Source organism: Stigmatopora argus, chromosome 7 (genome assembly GCF_051989625.1).
Source record: "Stigmatopora argus isolate UIUO_Sarg chromosome 7, RoL_Sarg_1.0, whole genome shotgun sequence".
NCBI lineage: Eukaryota > Metazoa > Chordata > Actinopteri > Syngnathiformes > Syngnathidae > Stigmatopora > Stigmatopora argus.
This window is the reverse complement of record NC_135393.1, coordinates 15816742-15839013: the sequence shown is the minus strand read 5'-3', so window position 1 is coordinate 15839013 and position 22272 is coordinate 15816742. Positions and strand designations below refer to the sequence as shown.

Sequence of the window (22272 nt, the reverse complement as noted above, 5' to 3'; positions counted from 1 at the left end):
TCTCAATTAACACTACATTTCGTTTCACAATCTTTAACTCATTCCATGCCATTGACGGCAATAAATGTGAATTCATTTAAACTCTGTAAATGCTATTTTTTGATGTGGCAGCCCGTTAATTAAATACTAGCCACCCTGTAAAGGTTAAATTTCTTGTAAAATCCTTCCGCCACTAGGTATAATAATAACAATAGATATAAGGCAGTTACCACAATGCAGTGAATTCTAAATTGTTGTCATATGAAACACAAGGGTGGTCTGGTCTTCCATGTGTGTATGTGCATGCACGTGTGTTTTTACAGAGAGTAGCCTGGAATAGCTCGCAGTCTGATCCAAAACTGTCATGTAGCATTAAGCTTAATAGGAGCTTGATGTCTCCGGCGATACACACACAAATACACACGTATTCTCCAATAGACGCACAATGACAAAAACAGACGCACAAATGACCCCAGATCTCATTTATTTAGAGGTATAGAACATTAGCAATAGATTTGTCAAACAGTATCTACCCGTGAATATCAAATATGACACAAACAGAGCTACACACATTTACGTGCTGCAGTGAATCAGCCAAAGTGGCCTGAGGCATTTGTACAATGGAAAGAAAAAAAACATACCGGGTAAAAGCAGCGAATGTCAGGTTTGGCTCACACTTGTCGCTTCCTATTGGTTTTTTTGGGCTTGTCACAACTTGCTTGATAGCGGGAACACTTGACTTATTCATCACGCTTCTCCAACACGTTGCAAACGCAAAGACGGCACATAAAAGGTCGGCGTGAGCGAATATTTCAAATGTCTTGGGTGGTTGCAGTCCGCAAGTTTGAGCTTGATTTATTTAATAAGGGAGAGCACATATTAATGAACAAATCTATATTCATGTTAATGAACATATATATGTAAATATCTAAGATTATAGCCGAGAGCTAATTTCCATCTTTAGTCCCTTGTGTAGGTTTAAGATAAACGATGACACATACTAGACACCAGTGGTGTGCCGGCAGGGCCTTCAAGGCCTTCTCTGCTGGCCTAAGAAATATCTGAATCACAGACTGATGTTAATTATATTTTGTCCATGAATACTTATTAAATCATTCAAAATTGTCTGTTAGATTGCTTTCATTGCTTTTCCCCCTGGTTGCACTGCTTCCAGATGTGTGTTTTCATATTGAAGCATTTAACCAATCACATTTCAGCCATTATTTGTTGCCAGGGTCAGAAATCTGCCTCAAGGCCTTCACAATCAGTTCTGCAGGCTCTGTTGCATTAAACAAGCGTCAATAAGACTGTTGCTTTAACCAATCAGAATTTGATTTGGTGACACCAAGACCTTCTCGAAGGCGTAGGGATACGTCATCGCTTTCACCAATTATGATTGGCTAGTGATAGAGTGGATTAGCCAGAGCTACCCAACTGTATCTGGAGCGAGCTGCACAAGCAAATATATTGTTGTGTTGATTTAAAGCCATTTTCAAGACAGACTTTTCAGGAAAAAAAAGCTGGACATCATTAAGAAAGGTCGGACAACTCCAAAGCAAGCAAGCCTGTCATAACCGGGAACGAACATTTTCAGCAGAAATCCAGCAGAAGGATGCCAGAAATACGACAGGACAGGCTCGACTTTCAGCATTAGCTTCGATGGCGATAGAAAAGAAGGAGGAAAGAAAGAGGATGGATATTGTGTACAGTTGAAAAGGATTTTTGGTGAGTAAATGTGTCGCAACTGTAGCTGCAGTAGAGGTTTTATAGCCATAAAATAGTTTTTGAGGGTTGGATTGATTCCGTCAGTGATAGAAAAGAAGGAGGAAAGAAAGGAGGATGGATATTGTGTACAAGTAAAAATGATTTTTGGTTGGTAAAATATGGCTATATTCCTAAATAATATTTCAATTGTATGAGGTTATTATTGATGATTTTTTATGTGTCGCAGCTGTAGCTGCAGTAGAGGTTTTTATCGCCATAAAATAGTTTTGCTGAAGGCGTCACTAGGAAATGCACGGACCGCCACTGCTAGACACACACGTTGCACAGTTTTAGACAGCGTTGTGATTGTAATTTTGTTTGTCTAACAGCCAGGCTTTAAGATGATTGGCCAATAGGTTCAGAGATGGGAGTTCACATATGTTAATTGGTATTGAATTCCAGGTATGTGATAGAGAAGGTGCTTTGGCTGAATGCACTTGTTTTGAAGGGAACTACACATTCACCTCTAGAGCCAGCCCTTGTTGATGTGTTGGAGTTTTTTGCAGTGGAGTGCAGTGGTTTATGTGCCATTATTGTAATGAAGTCATACTTGTCAATAATGCTCACTTTTTTTTGGAGAAAGCACTAATCTGGGCTCCTTTAAGACAATTTCTCACTTTAAAAAAATCCTAAAGATGCAACAAGTATTGCTAATGATCGCTACAAAGCGGTTTGTATGGTCCTTACCTTAACTCTCTCTCCAACTGCCCATCTATGACCAAAATGTCTCTTCTTGTTATCGACACAGCCTCACTTTTTTTAGCTCTCCTCCTGAGGTTAAACTCTCTAATGTGTGCAGTTTTTGGAAGAAACCGTAGAGGTCAATTCACAGAGACAGAGTTCAACGCATGTGACATATTTCAGCGCGTCCTTTGTCTTGGCTGGTCGTAATCCCTGCTGTCAGTTCGTTGCAGATGGCCCTCCCAGAATAAGAGAACCTTTCTCGCCATATTTATCCTGTGCTGGTTCGGTATACAGCGGGTTATGCATGTCATAACTGTATCGTTCAAATTCCTTCATGATTTCTTTGCTATGTGTTTGGAGCACTTCTCACTTGTGTGTCTGCAATCCGTGCTGACTTTGTTGGAAGGTCACACTCAGAAACTCAACAGAAAACGGGATTAAATGGCTATGCTTGGAGATTTCCCCATCAAGATTTCCCTCATCTTGTGATCTTTGACCTGCTAGCTAATTAAAAGCATGGAGGAAAGACAAAAGAAGTTTCTCCTTCCTCTTCATTCTTCTCATTATTCACCAAAGAGGGATGGAAAATCCAGGATTAACTTCAAAAATGTTCTTTGCAAGCCAGCACGTTTATCTGCCTTGCAGATTTGACTGATGACGTAAATTACAAAAGTGTGGAAGTTCAAATTGGAAAAAAATCAAACGTATATAAAGACAAAATATTAGTCAATTTGTCACTCTACTGCAGTGAGTGTAAAGTTCATTTCCACAATGCTGTTCATTCTCATTTACTTCTAAGCCATTTTTAGAATAACCGTACTTTGTTGAGCATTTATACAGTGACTACCGTATTGTATGGACTATAAGTTGCACTTTTTTTCATCGTTTGGCTGGGCCTCAGACTAATTAATACTCAAGGGTGATTTACATATTTTTATTTTCTCTCTAACCACCGAAAGCCTCTTGTGTTTGTTGTTTGTTTGTTTTTCGGCTATAGTTATCTGCTAACCTGTCATGTTAACAGATGCCCTTTTAGCCTGGTGTTCTCCATTTTAGTAGTGTTACTTTGACATATGTTTGTTCTGGGTTTCTGTTCAAATAAAAAATTGCCCTCCCAAAAATGTGACTAATACTCCATTATGAGTTATAGTCCAAAAAATACGGTAATAGTAATTCCCTTCAACATTCCAAGTATGTTGTGTTGCCAGAAAAAAAACTACTTTTCAAAGTGCACACATTTACAGAAACCTTTGCAAATTTCGTCCAGTGACGCGTAAAGTTATACATTTGTTGAAGAAATCTGCCGTCCAGGTCGTAAGGCAAGGGTGTCAGACTCCGGTTGGTTCACGGGCCGCATTAACGTCAACTCGATTTCATGTAGGCGGACCAACATGCCTAAATGGTGAACCTATCATGCACAAAGCTAAGATGGTCCCCTTTTTAAGAAAACACTAGTTTGGGAAAAATGACTGTGTTGCGCTGTTGCCTCACCATTGTTGTTCAATTAAAAATGATACAAGACTGTCCTTGATAGGCCTGAATTTCTAATGCAAATGCATAATTTCTACTGTTTTTTTTAGTCAAATTTGTTTTCTTTCCTTCACAGATTATTGCATATCAGCCATATGGACGCTCTGTTGACTGGTGGGCTTATGGAGTGCTTTTATATGAAATGCTAGCTGGACAGGTGAGAACAAGCCATTTTTATTACAAATGTCTATATTCTTTCACCTTATCTCAAATGGGTTTTTAGATCTTCTCATTTGTGGCCTTTTGTTGGAGTTATTTTGGGTACTATTATGTGTGCGTACAACGAAGAAATATTAATCATTATATGTATGTGTGGAATATTAATCATTATATGTATATGTGAAATATTAATCATTATAAGCTTGACAAACGCTTAGTATAATTGTTACCGAAAGACACTTCCCCCTGCAGCTGGCTCCGAGGACGTTTAATTGTTTTGCCCTGGATCCGAGGACTGTTGACTTGGATTAAAACCTTGACCCTTTACCCAGTCGCAAGTTCGCAATGAAGATCTGTGAAGGACTCTTAAATTGCTTTGACTTGGATTCCGGCGCAGATGACGATATCGAATCGACCTCCGAAAATACTCGCAAATTGTTTTAAAATAGTGTTGCTCGGTTCACCTAATATGGAATTGTTTTGCTAAATGGAGGCTTGCTTGTTTAAATTCCTATGCAGTTGTTTTTGATTTTCGACCTTAATAGTTGTTTTGAATACCTGATATACAATTGTTGTTGCAGTTCTTTTTTTACCTTAATTGTGTTATTCGGGTTAACACTTATGCAATTGTTTTGAATAAGATAGCCTTAATTGTTTTGATTCTAATGCAACTAAATGGACAGGAGAGGATGTCTTTCTTTAGAATGATCTGTGACGAGGACGAGTCAGGATGGATTCTCACTTGCAAGTTAACGCTGGATTATGTACTCCGATGTCTTTCTTATATTAAAGTATATCTATTAATGAACCTATCACCTTTCATACTGCCAGGCACTGGACAAAAAGTTGTTTGCAATTGCAGAAATGCAAGCAGCGGCCATTCATCCATTCTGTGATAAAAACCTTTGTTTTTTTTCCACAGCCTCCCTTTGATGGAGAGGATGAAGACGAGTTGTTCCAGTCCATCATGGAGCACAATGTGAACTACCCAAAGTCCTTGTCCAAAGAAGCTGTCTCTATCTGCAAAGGGGTGAGTGAAAGGTTGGCCATACCCACGACGGCACGTTTTGGATTCATTCGTTATAAATACTTGATGTCGCTTTAATACATCTAGGACAAACACACCGGTGCTTGCAATGTTGCACCATTTTGCACACACTGTTTCCCCAGTTTTAGTTGAAATTCATGCAAATGAGCACCTGAGTGCATTTTGTGGTTCTCTTCACTGAAGCCAACATAATTTCAGATCTTGTACAGGATGTCTGCGTTTTGTCTTTTTTGAAAGAAATGGATGAACTGATTCCAGGTTTGTTTATGTGTGTGTGTTTTTTAAATACTGGTAGACACAACAAGGGTTGAAAAGATTGATATTGATGTATGAAACAGACAAGAAATGGGAAAATGTACATAAAATGGCGTTACATGACTACAAGTAGAATTACAATGTAGTCAGATTTTCATTTATTTGTGTTTGCGCAGTGTTTATGTTCAAAGGTAGTTTACAATCACATTAATTCATTAATTAACATTTCACCCTTTTCCACTATGATAGTATTTTGAGAGCCAAGTATTTTTTTTAGGTAAAACTTTCAACATTCAGGTTGTTGTCATCTTTAAAAAATTTCTTGCTACTCATATTCCTTCTAATTCAATTACATTTTTCCACCCAAACAGCCTAGCAATGAACCATTTATGTCACTAAAAGCATCATCATTTTTGCAAAAGCAAAACAAGTACAGAGCGTACCAACCCAAAAAAAAATGGCACAATTATGTCACTTATTTTCGAGCCCTTCTGTGTCATTATCTACTGACCTAAAAAGCAATGGAATCACATTACGGGTCACATTAGTGAAAAAAACACTGAAGACACACAACCAAAACAGACACATTTCGACTCCTCTGATGTAAATGTGACCCGCATGTTTTGATTCCTTGTCTGATTTATTCTTCTGTGCATTAACAGTTGATGACCAAACATCCGTCCAAGCGTCTTGGATGCGGCTCTGAAGGAGAGCGAGATGTCCGAGAACATGCTTTCTTCAGACGTATCGACTGGGAACGTCTTCAGAATAAGGAGATACAGCCGCCATTCAAACCCAAAACGGTAAATACTGTTTTAAGTTAAATACAGTGGTACCTCGACATACGTTCTTAATCCGTTCCGGGACTGAGATCGTATGTCGAGCTTTTCGTAACTGGAGCGAACGTTTCCCATTGAAATGAACTAAAAACAAATTAATTCGTTCCAACACTGAAAAAAAACAACAACAGGACATTGGATTGGAAAAAAATGTTTTATTTCTTCTAATTCGCCAACTATTAACAAAGTAACACATAACTAGTGGTTTAATAGTAATATAATGTGTTTAATAGAAGTAAAATTAGACGCATTTCGTGGCGTGACCGAACGTTTGGTCGCCGGACTTTTGGTCACCGGTCTTTTGGTCGCCGGTCTTTTGGTCGCCCGGAAGGTTATTGATAATTACCATTCAAATCGTTGCTCAAATTCCCTAAATACAAACCCAGACCCAAACAACGGGCGACCAAAAGACCGGCGACAAAACAAGGTAAAACAATATGGTCTACGCATCAATAAAAGCCAACAAGGAACAAACTAATTTAAATTAACTTGGATTAATATATACAGACACTCAAACATACGTTTAATGTAACTCTACACAAAACTGAATTCTAATTTTTCTTTATTTTTTTTAACCTTTGTTCTGGGCGGGTTAGCTGTTTGCCACGCCTCCACCCTCACGTTCGCTATCGATGGGCTGTTTGCTGTTGTATTCCCTTCAAAATATTCCAAAAATGATGCACACAAATGTCCTCACAATAGGATAACGCACGACCACTTGCCAACGAGAAGTAGTCTTGAATGAGCGATCGCGGGAGCTAACAGGCTAAGGAAGGAATAACAGCCTACCCACGTATTGATTGTGGTTAATGAAGTTTTATTCTGAGAAAGGTTGCCATTGGCTATCGGTGTTGTGTGCACAAGTATACTCCATTACCCAGAAAGCCCTCTTTTTGCCCGCGCATGCGCGTTTTGCGTTTTCTGGTAAACTCGTCTGAATAAATCGTTCAGTGCTCGTAGATATCTGATATACACGAAAGAGATGCGGCAAAAAAGACAGTGCGCTACAATGATAAACAGCCTCTCATGTCATGGCCACCTGGCTTGGTCGCATCTCGAAATTTTGATCGTATCTAGGGCGAATTATTCGATCTAAATTTTCATCGTACCTCGAGCATGTCGTAGGTAGAGCTGATCGTAGGTCGAGGTACCACTGTATGGAGCAAGTGACTATAATTACACAGCAAATGGCCCGTGAGACTGCCTGGCTAAACATTTTTCATCTTATAAGCCTATGAAAATCCCACCAATAATCACACACTGTCACATTTACACTCACACATGCGGGATGGCATATTTATACACGCAGATTGCAATCCTTTTGCACTTTCCACATGGCTGATATCATTCTTCAGAATGTGTGAACACATTTCAACACGCGTAATTATAGTTGATAAAACCTGCTACGCAGAAAAAAATGCCTGCATTAGACGGGTTTAATGTGGTCTTACACACTATTTGCCGAACACATCGTCATCATTTTTTCAGCTTGTTAGGAGAAATTTCCATCTCTGTGTGATTGGTCGTCAGCGGGGTGCTCATGAATACTAAACAGAAGCGGCCATTGCACTCCGTCAACAACACTAAACAGCTTTTTTGCGACTGTTGATGTATGAAAATCAACACCAAGCAGTCCTCTATGTGGACTGTTATTATCATAATTTTTACAGTATATATCATAATAGTAAAGAGTCCTAGTCGTCCTAGCAAGGCAATAAAATGGGACTAAAACACCAATACAACAATTCAATACTAAATATGACTTACGTCTTAACCATTCAACAAACTTACATAGAAGATTGCTCATTTTTATTCCAGAAATATGTTGATGTTTATTTTTATTATATTAATGTGAATGTTTTAGGGCGAGGGTGTCAGACTCGTTGGTTCGCGGGCCGCTTTAAATTATTGATTTAAAATGAGCAAACACAGGAAATATTCCCTATACATCTATAATTTTCATTTTAATTTGATCCCGGGCCACACAAAATGATGCGGCTGGCCAGATTTGGCCCCCGGGCCGCCACTTTGACACCTGTGCTCTAGTGCAAGGGTGTCATAATCGGGTTGGTTCGCGGGCCGCATTAACGTCAACTCAATTTCATGTGGGCCGGACCATTTTAGATATAATATTTAGATTTTTTTTATAAATGGATTAAAAGAACTGGATTAAAATCCCTGAATATTCAGATTTTCATAGATCTAAAACAATGTTTATTTTAGCTTTTTTTGTATAATTTTCGATTTTAAAAAATGATTTTTGAACTAAAAACAGAAAAAAATGATTAAAAAATTACAATTATTGATTTAAAAGGGGGAAAATCAGGAAATTTAATGTACATCTATACGCTTCATTTTAATTTGTTCCTAAAACAGAAAGTCGGCACTCATGATTTACTTTCCCGGGCCTCACAAAATGATCCGGCGGGCCAGATTTGGCCCCCGGGCCGCCACTTTGACACGTGTGTGACACAATGCCAAGATTGAGCTGTGTGTACACGGCATACTAAATCTTGCATATGACATACAGAATGGGCCATAAATATTTCCATACATCCTTAACTCAATGCATAATTCACGCAGCACTGTGTATTATCAATTACTTATTTGACAGATAGGATGAGGCACATGTTTGTCAAGCCAAGCACACAAACAAATATAAGCACAGAGCGCGGGCAGAACAGTCCTATGTGTGTCTTAAATATTTATATATTTATGTTTCAACTCTCTAGGGCTCATAAGGTGCCTCGCAGCCTCCCGCTGTTCACTGGATGCACTTAATGGGATGCAAATGTTGTGTGTAGGCATGTGCCTGACTTTCAATGGAAATATTTACATCGTATGTAGGACGAATGTGAGGGCTGCAGAAAGAGAGATAGGCTGAGGATGCGTGCCCTCTATTGATTTATTGTCGGCTTTGTATGTGTTGGTTGTACGTGAGCGCCACTCTGCAGAAGTGGGGAAGGATGAGGTCACTTTTGGTCTTTGTGTTAGTCTGCTTTTGGACTCTTCTAAAGGGACTCCAATGCATGAGGGCGTGGCGAAGTGAGGGAGTGAGGAAGTGAATGAAGGCATGGCTGTGCGAAAGAGAAGACATGGGGGGCGCCTGCGGAGATTTTTCTCAAGGGTGGTCAGACAGATGGAGACAGGTCTTGGCTTGGCATGTCAAAACTAAAAGCCATCATTTTAGGATGTTATCTTAATGTTGTGGTAAACTGGCCAGTGGAAAACCTTCTATAAGTTAGTTTTTGTTGTTGTTGTTGTTATTTTAACCATACCTTCCAAGGGAGGTTCTATGAATTAGTTTTTTAATTTTTTTTATTGTTATTTTAACCCTACAAGGGAACAATTTGAAGTCATTGGCTGCCATTGAAAGCAAAAAACAGCCAATCCATTTTTCTGATCATTTGCCACTCTCATTTAAAAGGAATTGAACGTCTATTGCTGTCAATGGTGATCAAAGAGTGGAGCTATGTGAAGTAACAAGAGATGTATTTTTAAAAAAAACTTCGGGCACACTTATTTGAATTTATGTTGTTCATCTTTTTTTTCTCAATTACTAACTTCATTAGTTTTTTTAAGTTTGAATTTTATTTAGCATTATTAAGATATAAATTATTTATTTATGACTATTTAAATCATTGAACACCCCTTGCTGCCAAAATCGAGTAATTTTTTATCTTTTTTTCTCAATTCATTAGTTTTTTTAAGTTTTAATTTTTCTCAATTCATTAGCTTTTTTAAGTTTTAATTGTATTTAGAATTATTAAGATATAAATTATTTATTTATGACTATTTAAATCATTCAACACCCCTTGGTGCCAAAATCGAGTAATGTTTTATCTTTTTTTCTCAATTCATTAGTTTTTTAAGTTTTAATTTTATTTACAATTATTCAGATATGAATTATTTATTTATGACTTCGTATTTAAATCATTGAACACCCCTTACTGCCAAAATCGAGTAATTCTTGAATAATTCCATGAATCTCAAATTATTTATATATACATATACGATCGCAAAATACCATGTGTCAGATAGGGGGCGTAAAATATTATCCAGTGGACCACAGTTGTCCCTGTCCTAAATGAATTTATTTATATAATTTGTGCAGGAAATGGGTAAAGAAATGATTGATATCCTGTAGTTTGTTGTATTAAATATGACCAATAGGAGCACATTTATTCCAAATTACAGATTCCTCCCAATGTCAACTCCATCCTACCTATTCCCTCTTTTTATGCACCCACATCCTGGCTCAATCTCACTTCATCCGCCCGTGACAGCTGCGTAATCGCAATCAATACCCTGGCTGCACCCCGCCGAGAGATTCAAACTTGTGGACAAAAACTGTCTTTGGGAATGAGCGTCATTCAGCGTTAAATCCATCCCGCGATGTCGTTGCCGGGACAACGGGGACAACGTCCGTTGGAAAAAGAATCGGCGGGGAACGCCCACTTTTGGATGGCCCACGCGGTTTAAGGCGGAGGCGGAAACTGGGTCGAGTGGGGGAGCTGTCAATCGATAGAGTGGGCGTGGGGGTCTGCGTCATTGCGCGGATGGAATTGATGGCTGGTACGGACCCTCGTATGAAATATGATACGTTGCGCTTGTGACTTATTAAAGGGGACGCACTCTTGCCAGACCATTTTGACACGTGGCGCGTTTTGGCCTGTATTTCGTGGAATAGTCGGTGAGAATCTTGGTTGATCCAGGTTTGGTCTGGTCTCAAACTTGTGGTCCTGGGGCCAATGGTGGCCAAAAAGACATTGTATGGCGGTCCTTAATTTGAGATTTTGAGTCTGAGTGTCCGAAAGTGTGGACAGAAAGAGTTGCGGAATGGCAGTTGCTAAATTTTACTTTTAACCGTTGTTAGGGCCCTCGTTAATTTGTTGTCTGAAACTGGAGCATTGGTAGCCAGTTCCCTCAGTTTAAAAAAATTGGACGCCTATATATGCCAACGACATACTATTGTTTCAGGGGCAATACCTGAAGTGCGTTTCTCTTTTTACATATGTTATTAATCTGTTCTTAGTAAAATTTTACTTAAAAATCTGGCGAAATAAGTATTAATAAAACACTATTTTGGATTGGATTGTATTGGATAACTTTATTCATCCCGTATTTGGGAAATTTCGTTGTCACAGTAGCAAGAGGGTGAGAATGCAGATATAGGAAAGGCATTTTATACATAAATAGATAGGTAATAAGTAAGTTAATAAATAAATAAATACATGAATAAATATATAAATAAAATAAATAAGCGTGTTGCTGAAAAAAAAAAATATATATATATACGCATACATACATATATATAAATATATATACATACATACACAGATGTACATGTATACATACGGTAGGTCTTAACACTCAGCCATTTGTTTTGTTAAAGAGCCTGACAGCTGATGGGAGGAACGATCTTTAAATCGATGATTTAATTATAATTGAGATCTGTTCCCATATTTTTGTCATTAGAAAAAAAAAATACCATACTATACTTATACCATTTGGACCACAATATTAACATTTGGTATCGTACAAATCTGGCCTACAGGACACCAGGCGTCAAAGTTAAAGAAAAAGTATTAAGGGTATAAAGACAACTTAAATTTCAACTACTACTTTACCACTATTGTAGGCTACTGTAGTATATCATTTTTTGTATAGTCCTCGGTCTTTGCTGTTGTTGTTTTTTTAGTCCTACCAGCTTTCATGTCAGCAAACTAATATGTACTGCACAAGGTCAAAGGTCAAACATGTTTTCCCGAGCACTCAACGTAATGATGTAATTGATTTTTCCTGCGGAGCAATGACGCGTCCTTTTTCATAGTAATTGAGAATCAATACATTTCCATACATTCTCTTGTTGGTTGTCTATCCCTTCCAATCGTAGGAGTGCATCCAAAGTATTTAAACAGATAAGATAAGAATCATTTGCTATATATAAGAGTCCCAACTCCAGTTGTTTCACGCCTTCATAAACTGCCTTCAAATGTCTTCGCTGATAATAAAGAATTCCATTTTGCGGTGAGATGAGGTGAAGAAAAGGGGGCTTCTCACAGTCTTGGTTGCACGGAGAGCCAAGTCGATACGGCGCGTGAGAAAGGGTGTGTTGGTACGACTCTTAACGGAGGCGAAGCGGCAGTTATCATCCTAAGTAGCTGACTTGTTTTAATATGCTTGAGTGCAGAGGCGTGCATGGCTGTGTACAGTAAATGCAGGGGGAGAGAAAGAAAAGTAGGTCAAAATCCCATGTAGGACACTTTGTCGCCAATGTTGCCTCAACAGTTTGGGTCATTAACCCGGAAGATTTGGCTCGATCATACCAGCAAAAAAAAGAAAAAAGAAAAGCAGAAAGTGAAAATGGGAGTAGTGGACACTCCCTAAAACATGGTGACCAGATCTCATGTGGGCCGGACCATTTTAGATATAATATTTCGAATTTTTTTTTAAATAAATTGATTCAAAGAACTGGATTAAAAGCACTGAATATTCAGTTTTTTATAGATCTAAAACAATGTTTATGTTAGCTTTTTAAAATATATTTTTAGATTTTACAAAATGATTTTTGAACTAAAAACACAGAAAAAAATGATTAAAATATTACAATTATTGATTTAAAAGGGAGAAAATCAGGAAATTTAATATGCATCTATACTCTTCATTTTAATTTGATCCTAAAACAGAAAGTCGGCACTCATGATTTACTTTCCCGGGCCACACAAAATGATGCGGCGGGCCAGATTTGCCCCCCGGGCCGCCACTTTGACACATGTGCCCTAAAATGAATGTTTTTATTGCTGCTAATAGTTGTAAATGTGTTTTAAAAAATTCACCAGAAAATTTAAAACGACAATATCACATTTTTTTGTCTTTAATAATTCATATAGGGAGAGATCTCAGCAATTGCAAAGCATTGGAATATAAAATTGTGTACAAAGTTGTTTACAAAAGCCTTTTTTTCCTATAAATTTTGCTTTAAGAACACTTTCTGCTCAAATGGGTCACACTTATAAAGAACGGCATTCTTATTATTGTAACAGCAGCCCTGATCGATATTTTTATGAACACGGACATCAACATGATCATCTTTAAAGATGTTCATTTTATTTTATTATTTTTATTTTGTGATAAATTGGATTGGATAACTTTATTCATCCCGTATTCGGGAAATTTCGTTGTCACAGTGGCAAGAGGGTGAGGATGCAAAAATAGGAAAGGCATTTTAGACATAAATAGATAGGTAATAAGTAAGTTAATAAATAAATACATGGATAAAACTATAAATAAATGTGTTGCTGAATATATATATATATATATATATATATATATATATATATATATATATATATATATATATATATATATATATATATATATATATATATATATATATATATATATCCATACAATGGACATAAAATGGGCAAAAGTAGGCTACCGAACCCATGTAATATTTGTTTATTTTGAAAATACTTTTCTTTTGATATGCATTTGGCCCCCTCCGAAACATTTTTGTTCTTTTGTCAATTGTGGCATTGTAAAAAAAAAAAAAAAGTGGAGCTTGTCATTAGAGGTCAAAGTTATAAAAAAGTGCTGCCGAAGGGGAGTCAGTGATGGATGGGAGAAGACAGTTAAAGGATGCTGGCCATTAGCCGTCAGGTATCTGCTGTGCCTTATTCGCGCACGTACACACGCCAACACCGACGTTTGTCCTTTAAGAGTAGCTTGGAGGGAATGTCACCTGTCAGTAAAAATATCATGGAAGGACATTTGAACAAACAAACAAAAAACATTTGTGCAAATTGCCAATTCTAGCAAGAGTACTCCCCCAAAAATATTTATGAACGTCGATGCTTTGGCACATCATTTACAGATACATTGATGCTAAAGTCAACACAAGTGTCGCCCAGGAATGTAGGTCAGTTAGTGGAAGTGTGTTACTCATGAGTCTCCCCATTGAAAGTGACAATGACAAAGGGATGTCGCATCTGCTTACATAATCGTCCTTGTGTTCATGCATAACATTTTTGCAGGCAAGTTAATTCCACGTTGTGGGGGGCAAAATATCATAGCCATTCTTACCACGTTTGGGGGACTACCGTCCTCTCTAATGAGAAGCAAAAACATACATCATAAAAAGAAACACAACTGAGCTCACAAAGTTTCTGTGGATGCAAGTACTGTATTTCTGGAACTCAAGTGAAGTACTCATTTAGTCTATTCTGTACACAGCAAATATATCTACATTTATTGGAGGGTTTTTTTCGCTCTACGGATGAAAATATGAAATATTGAGGTTGAATGAGTGTTTCAGGAGCGTCGAACAAAGTTAGAAGTGGTTAAATATCTCATGACCTAAATAAACGGCTCGGTCTGAATGTCTTAATTACCGTATTTTCACGACTATATGGCGCATCGTATTTTAAGCCGCAGTGTCAGTAACGAGTGCTATTTCTGTATTTGACAGACACAAAGGACGCACCGTTTTTAAAGACGCAGCCAGGCATGGCAAAACATACACCAGCTTAAACATACTCGCTACACCCACACGCTAAACACACATTTTTAAAAAGGCAACGGAAGCAAAACTGAGTTCGGTTGTACTTTATTTCGCCATTTTACAATGTACTCACGTCATCATCACCCACAAATCCATCAAAGTCCTCATTTTCTGTGTCCGAATTGAACAATTGTCCAAATGAGTCATCGAAAACGTGGAGTTTTATACGTTGGTCCAGGCGGAACACAGTCGTGAAAATACGGTAACTAAAAAAATTAAGGAGGAGGCACGTACCAGGCTATTTTATTTTTTATTTTCATAGTTATTGTCTAGTATTGTCAGTTTCATCAATTGGTATTTAGTTTGTGTTTAAATATAAGATTCTTTCTTCGGTTATCTTTGCAAGTGACAAACCGTGAAAATTGAGGGAATACTGTACATCCCCAAAAATGTCAAAATGGAGCTATTGGTCAAAAGTAGACATTGTGGATTTATGTAAGCGAGGACTTGCAGTTTGTTTGTAGGAAAATGTTCCGCAGCTGCGCTAACGCTGATTTGGTCTTGTGAACGCTCCACTGCCATCGAGATGAATGAGATCTGGAGCATGTAATGTGATGTTAATAGTCAGGTGTGTTGTTTTCCCTTTATTCGTGTCACTGGACATGCGGAAAAGTATTTTTGATACATTTTTGCCTTTAAAAAAAAGATAAAAATGGGAGATAAATGCACGCTAGAAATGTACCGTGCGGACTTCAACATTCACGTACAGGGTACCTCGACATACGAGCAGCTCTACCTTCGAGATGCTCGAGCTACAATGAAAATTTCGATCAAATAATTCGCCCTAGATACGAGAAAAATTTCAAGATGCAAGATGTCTTGCCGCATCTCTTTCGTGTATAAAATATATCTACGAGCACGGGTACAACATCTGTGTATCCTCCGCGTCTAATTTTATAGTTCTATTAAACACATTTTAGTACTATTAATCCACTTGTTATTTGTTACTTTGTCAATATATAGCGAATTAGAACAAATAAAAATGTTTTTCCAATCCGATATCCGTTTTTTGGTGTTTTTTCAGAGGGTTGGAACAAATTAATTTGTTTTTAGTTCATTTCAATGGGAAACGTTCGCTCGAGTTATGAGAAGCTCGACATACGAGCTCAGTCCCGGAACGGATTAAGATCGTATTTCGAGGTACCATTGTACTGGGAAAATGCTAAAAGGTTTTCCACTAGTATTTACCTTTAAATATATCTTTTTTTTCAATAACAGTGTGGCAGAGCAGCGGAGAACTTCGACAAGTTCTTCACGCGCACGCAGCCTCAGCTGACGCCTCCCGACGAATTGGTGATCGCCAACATCGACCAGGCCGAATTTGCCGGCTTCTCCTTCATAAACCCACAGTTTGTACACCCGTCGTTCCCAAACAGCGCGTAAAAAAAAGATGGCCAACTCCCTTTCGAACCGCACTGTGAAGGAATCCTCTCCTCACTGCCAGGCCCTCAAACCAAACAGCCTAAACGACGACAACTCCAAACTGGATGCATCATTTCAAATCAAAACCAGGAATGTAGGGCATGCTTATATGTTTTCTATGGGATATTTTACAGTCTAGATTAGGTATGCTTTCGACTTTTCCGCCAAAAAAAGTCATTTCTATTAGTTTATGAACGAGCATGTATGGTGTATACGGTGATGTTTACTCCAAAACTGGACGCACTGAGATAAAATGTTTATCAAATGCCAGTATGCGATGTAGGAAAGGAATATATGAAGTCATTGGCTGTCCTTTTGAATCGGATTTGACGTTGATGGCCGTTAATTTGTATTGAAAAAAAGCAAGATTATTTCAAAAGAGCATTGGGAGCATGCATTCACTCTGTAGATGCGCATGTACTATCTGACTTTGCATTCTCATTTAGTTTTTTTTTTTGATAAATATTTTTAACTTTTTTTATTTTTAATGAAGAATTAAGAATAGCCTGATGGTTCCTCTTTTTGGAGTAAAGCCAAACCTGGAGTAGATCTGATGCAGGCATTGAAAAAGCAACTCTTCGTTTCAATTATTCCGTGTCGTGTTTACAGCTTGACAGCCTGATTTCGTTTTTTTTATGTCTGTAAAATTCTACAATTATCATATTTGTCGGTCGTCGCAAAAATATGAAGTGAGAGTTTTAATATAAACCATAATTGAACCTGGAAAAGACAAAAAAGATTTTAAATTTTTTGGGGGGCAGGTGATAAAGCCTTATTAAACATTAATTTGTTCATTCAGTTGATATTTTTAAGTCTATGAATTATTTGAACTCAAAGGATATATTTTGTGTATACCATATTATATATATATATATATACTATTCAAAATAATTCCACAAATTTAACTGTCACGTAAAAAGTTCAAGTAAAAGAGACCTGCTGATTATAGCACTTAATATTTCCCCCAAATATTTTGCTATGAAATTATTCATGGTAAAACGTCTCCATTTTGAAATAAGACTCAAATATTGCAAAATTGCTGGGTGGTTTTTAAATGTTTTAATGTTAAAATAGGTTGCAAGAGTGCAATGAAAAACACTTCCCTCTCCAGTAAAATCCAATAATTAACTTGTTGTTTTTAGAAAATTAACTTTATTTACCTATACATAATATACTATAGGTCTACTAGAATTAACAAAATTATTTTCGTTTCTTTCTTTTTAGATGATCGTTGAAGATTCTAATATTTTCAAAGCTATATCTGTTTTTACCGCATTATTGTCTTTATCATTTTATATTTGGCTGCATCTAAATTAATTCCTTTGTAAATAGTCGTCGTGGCTAATGAGTCCCGCACATTTTTTTTTACAAATATCAACTCATAAATGTGCTTGAGAGGATCCAAAATTAAGAAAGTTTGGTTCAATAATGCAACATCTTTGCAAGTTTATCGTTTTAGAAAATTTGTCAATGATTGAATGCCGTTTACTGTCATTATTGTCCATTGATTTGAAGTTGTGATGGGCTAGCTGCTAGCATGTACGCGGTAGCGTCGCTCAAGCATGTAAGTCATTAAATGCAGCATGCAAGCACCTAAAAATAGTCATGAATGACACCACAAATTAATACTTAAATCGTGAATAGAGTCAATTTATGACTTGTAACAATTTTAACCAGATAGAACTACAATAACAAGAAACACGCTACCTGTTAGCGGTCAGTATTTATAGTGTGTATTTCGTCTTTTTTTGGTCTGTTTTCAGGGTGCGAAAGTGTATTTTAACACACATCTCCTTTGGCCAAGAGTTTTTACATTGGGCCAGCAGAATTTAGTAGCATTTTATTAAAAAAAAATGCACTGAAATAATTATTTAACAAGGTTTACCCCTTTAGAAGGAATCATGATCAATTTTGGTGGAACGTATCAATGGAAAGCGCATTTTACTTGCATTTTGCTAACTAATTCCACTAACATGCTTCATGTTTGACAATTGTTTTGTTTACCTTTTTTTGTATTTTAAGTGTTGCGTTTGCTTATTTGTTTAATTATTATTTGACAAAACAAATGACTGATTTTAGTGCTCATTTCCCTCCACCTTATGTTGCTATCCACCAGTGGGACCACTCCCATAGATGTTCAATTTATTTGATATGCAAACATGAAATGCAGTTTATAAATGGTGATAATATTTATTAAGCGAGTATGGTTCATTGCCATTGATGCAGGTAGACGGTCACAACTATTGGAAGCGGGAGGGCGGCAGCAAATGTTCATTCCCACGAGAACTGAATTTGTCTATTCTCACTTGGGAAATGTTTATTTGCAGTTTTTTTCGAAGAGGGAAATCACTTTTGTGTCTAAAAGTTCAGATAAAAATATTTGGTAGGTAATTGGTTTTTCAATCAGTACACACCAGTGGCGGTCCGTGCATTTTCTCGTAGCGCCTTCAACGGGTAAAATCCACTTCCTAGCAGCATTTAATGATTAAATACAAATACTGGAGCTTTTCAGACATGATTTTCCCGGGAAAAGACAGCGATGGACGTCAATGGCGAAACAGCAAAAATTGCACTAAAATGGGGTAAAATCCACTTCCTAGCAGCATTTAGTGATTAAATACAAACACTGGAGCTTAAATACAAACACTGGAGCTTTTCAGATATCAGAACCAGGCCCACAATTGAAATATTATTTAGGAATATAGCCATATTTTACTCACCAAGAATCCTTTTTAACTGTACACAATATCCATCCTCCTTTCTTTCTTCCTTCTTTTCTATCGCCATCGAAGCTAATGCTGAAAGTCGAGCCTGTCCCGTCGTATTTCTGGCATAGTCCGTCTTGAAAATGGCTTTAAATCAACACAACAATATATTTGCTTGTGCAGCTAGCTCCAGATACAGTTTGGTAGCTAATCATAGTTGGTGAAAGCGATGACGTATCTCTACGCTTGCGACAAGGCAAGGACGTATCCCTACGCCTGCGAGAAGACCTTGGTGTCACCAAATCGAATTCTGATTGGTTAAAGCAACAGTCTTATTGACGCTTGTTTAATGCAGCAGAGCCTGCAGAACTGATTGTGAAGGCCTTGAGGCAGATTTCTGACCCTGGCAACAAATAATGGCTGAAATGTGATTGGTTAAATGCTTCAATATGAAAACACACATCTGGAAGCAGTGCAACCAGGGGGAAAAGCAATGAAAGGAAGCTAACAGACAATTTGGAGTTATTTAATAAGTATTGATGGACAAAATATAATATATGATTCAGATATTTCTTAGGCCAGCAGAAAAGGCCTTGAAGGCCCTGACGGCCCGCCACTGGTACACACGGCCCTAACGTCTTTTAGGAAAATAGAAACAAAAGCCGTCGATATGTAAGAAAACAAAGCAAAAATGCCTAGATACTTTTTATTTTGAAGAACCATTGTGTTTCTTTATTTCACTGACTTTGCTCCCTCTCGTCTTCCCGTCTTGTTTTATGCGCTAATCCATCAAATTATCGAGAGTTATCCTTATCGAAAATTGTCCAAATGTACAACTCTCTTTGTGTTATAAATCCCCAAAAAGAAATTTCCTTGAGCCATGACTATGTTGGTGTTTTAACCTTGTTTACATCTTGGTCAATTTATTTTCTTATTTTTGGCCGGATAATAATCGAGTCATTTTACTTGTGAAGTATGAGTGAATAGTTTGTCCTCTTTCTTATGCGACTACTCTTTTGCTGTAGAGGTTTTCGATAAATCCCGTAGACGTTAGTCAGTGCCAGTTAAGAGAGGTGAAGAATTCTTTTGGAAGAATTATTGCCAAAAATCATGACACAATCTCTTACTGTACATAAAGGACTTCCAGTAGACAATGAATGACGGATTATGTGTGTTTTAGCAATGTCTGGTGTCTTTCCTCGTAAGCCTGAAACCTTTAAAACGACTGAGAAATCTACCTTGTAATTGTGTCATTTGTACCTAATGTATGATAATGCAAATAAAAAAAAGAAAGGAAACTCATGTTTATACTTTGGGAGAGCCATTTTTACTTGTTTTTTTTATCCCGCTAGGTCTAAGCGTTCTAAAAATGGCAACTAATGAGCAGTTTTCAAAACAGACATCCTTTGATTGCTAGCCAATTTAAACTATTCAGTTCCAGGATTTATTTGTTGTACACCAAATGAAAAACAGTAAGTTCTATTTTGCCATTTTATCTTTTTTAGTTATCAAAAGAGTTTTTTTTAAATCAAAATGCAGCCTAAAAAATTACAACAATAGCATACTTTAAAAAAATAAGAGGACTTCTATGCATACATGATCAATTTTTATTGAGTATTTCATATATGTTAAATTTTTTTTTAAATGTCCCAATATCATTGTAGAATAATTTATTTTCTTTTTTAATTATACAGGTTCTCCTTATGAAAATGGAATATCTCAAGTGCAAACACCAGCAGATGAATACATTTTTTCCACATTTAATTTTGACCTCTGCATGAGGCGTTCAAGTGTAAATGACATGTTCATGCTTACGTCATCTTGTTCAAATGAATGCTGCCGTGGTGGGCTGGTGTGTCAGCTATACGTTTCATTTCATTTTCTTACGGCCATTGCAGGACTACGTAAATAGTATACACAAACAAACACATCTGGAGTTTGTATGGTAACAAAGGCATTCTGTTCCGAACAGATGCTAATTGCGCAAGACGCTTAATGAAAGAAAACCCTAAGTGGTCACATAGGGATGGTCGATGTCAACTAAAAAGGACATTTTCTTTAAACCTGCATAGGTAAAACATGTATAGTAAGGCTTTTTTCATTTAAAAAATGACCATGTATAATAAGGCTTTTTTTCTTTAAAACGACATAGTATAGTAAAGCTATTTTTCTTAAAAAAACGACATAGTATAGTAAGGCTTTTTTTATTAAAAACGACAGTATAGTAAGGCTTTTTTCTTGAAAACGACATAGTATAGTAAGTTTTTTTTCTTAAAAAACGACATAATATAGTAAGGCTTTTTTCTTAAGAAAATGACATAGTATAGTAAGGCTTTTTTTCATTTAAAAAATGACCATGTATAGTAAGGCTTTTTTTTCTTAAAAAACGACATAGTATAGTAAGGCTTTTTTTCATTTAAAAATGGCCATGTATAGTAAGTCTTTTTTTCTTAAAAAACGGCATAGTATAGTAAGGCTTTTTTTGTTAAAAATAACCATGTATAATAAGGCTTTTTTTCGAAATTCGATTTTTTTTTGAAGGATCATGATACGGCCGTTTAGATTGGAAGGGTATGCTGAGAAAGTTCATGTTCTTTTCTGCCTCGGGGGATGCAGATGGTGTTGCTGCCTTTGATATTTGGCTGTCAAAGAAGAAGGCCAAATTAAAGATGAAATAAAAGGAAGGACTAGAAAATGGAGAGTGTTTGATTGGGCACTGTTAGCGCGAGATGGCGTGTCCCCGTGAAGCCTACTTTCATCTGTTCGTTCATGTACGTAATGTGTCGGTCATACTGTGAAGATCCAGATGCTCCTCAAACAACGGCCATATGTTCTGAGATTCAGTGTTCGGAATTAGCGTGCATGGGTTATGTTTGATTCCATGTCAAAACAATGTAAAAAAAATGACCATGTGTAGTAAGGCTTTTTTTCCTTTAAAAAAAATGACCATGTATAGTTAGGCTTTTTTTCTTAAAAAACGACATAGTATAAAAAGGCTTTTTTTCTTTAAAAACGACATAGTATAGTAAGGCTTTTTTCTTTAAAAAAACGACATAGTATAGTTAGGCTTTTTTTCTTAAAAAAACAACATAGTATAGTAAGGCTTTATTTTTTTAAAACAACATAGTATAGTAAGGCTTTATTTTTTTAAAACGACATAGTATAGTAAGGCTTTTTTTCTTAAAAAACAACACAGTATACTAAGACCTTTTTTCTTAAAAAACAACATAGTATAGTAAGGCTTTTTTTCTTGGAAAAAAAACGACATAGAATAATAAGGCTTTTTTTCTTAAAAAACGACATAGTATAGTACGCCTTTTT

At 36.8% G+C, this 22272-nt stretch overlaps 1 protein-coding gene across 1 annotated transcript in view; it reads left to right on the top strand.

The window, feature by feature from the left end:
* LOC144076927 (protein kinase C alpha type) overlaps positions 1-20253 on the top strand; it is a 71585-nt gene extending 51332 nt beyond the window's left edge. The window contains exons 14-17 of the mRNA XM_077604288.1: positions 4034-4114; positions 5039-5146; positions 6082-6222; positions 16043-20253. Coding sequence (XP_077460414.1) covers positions 4034-4114; positions 5039-5146; positions 6082-6222; positions 16043-16207 — 495 coding nt within the window. The 3' untranslated portion in view covers positions 16208-20253. The remainder of the gene's footprint in view (positions 1-4033; positions 4115-5038; positions 5147-6081; positions 6223-16042) is intronic.
* Positions 20254-22272: the final 2019 nt, after the last annotated feature.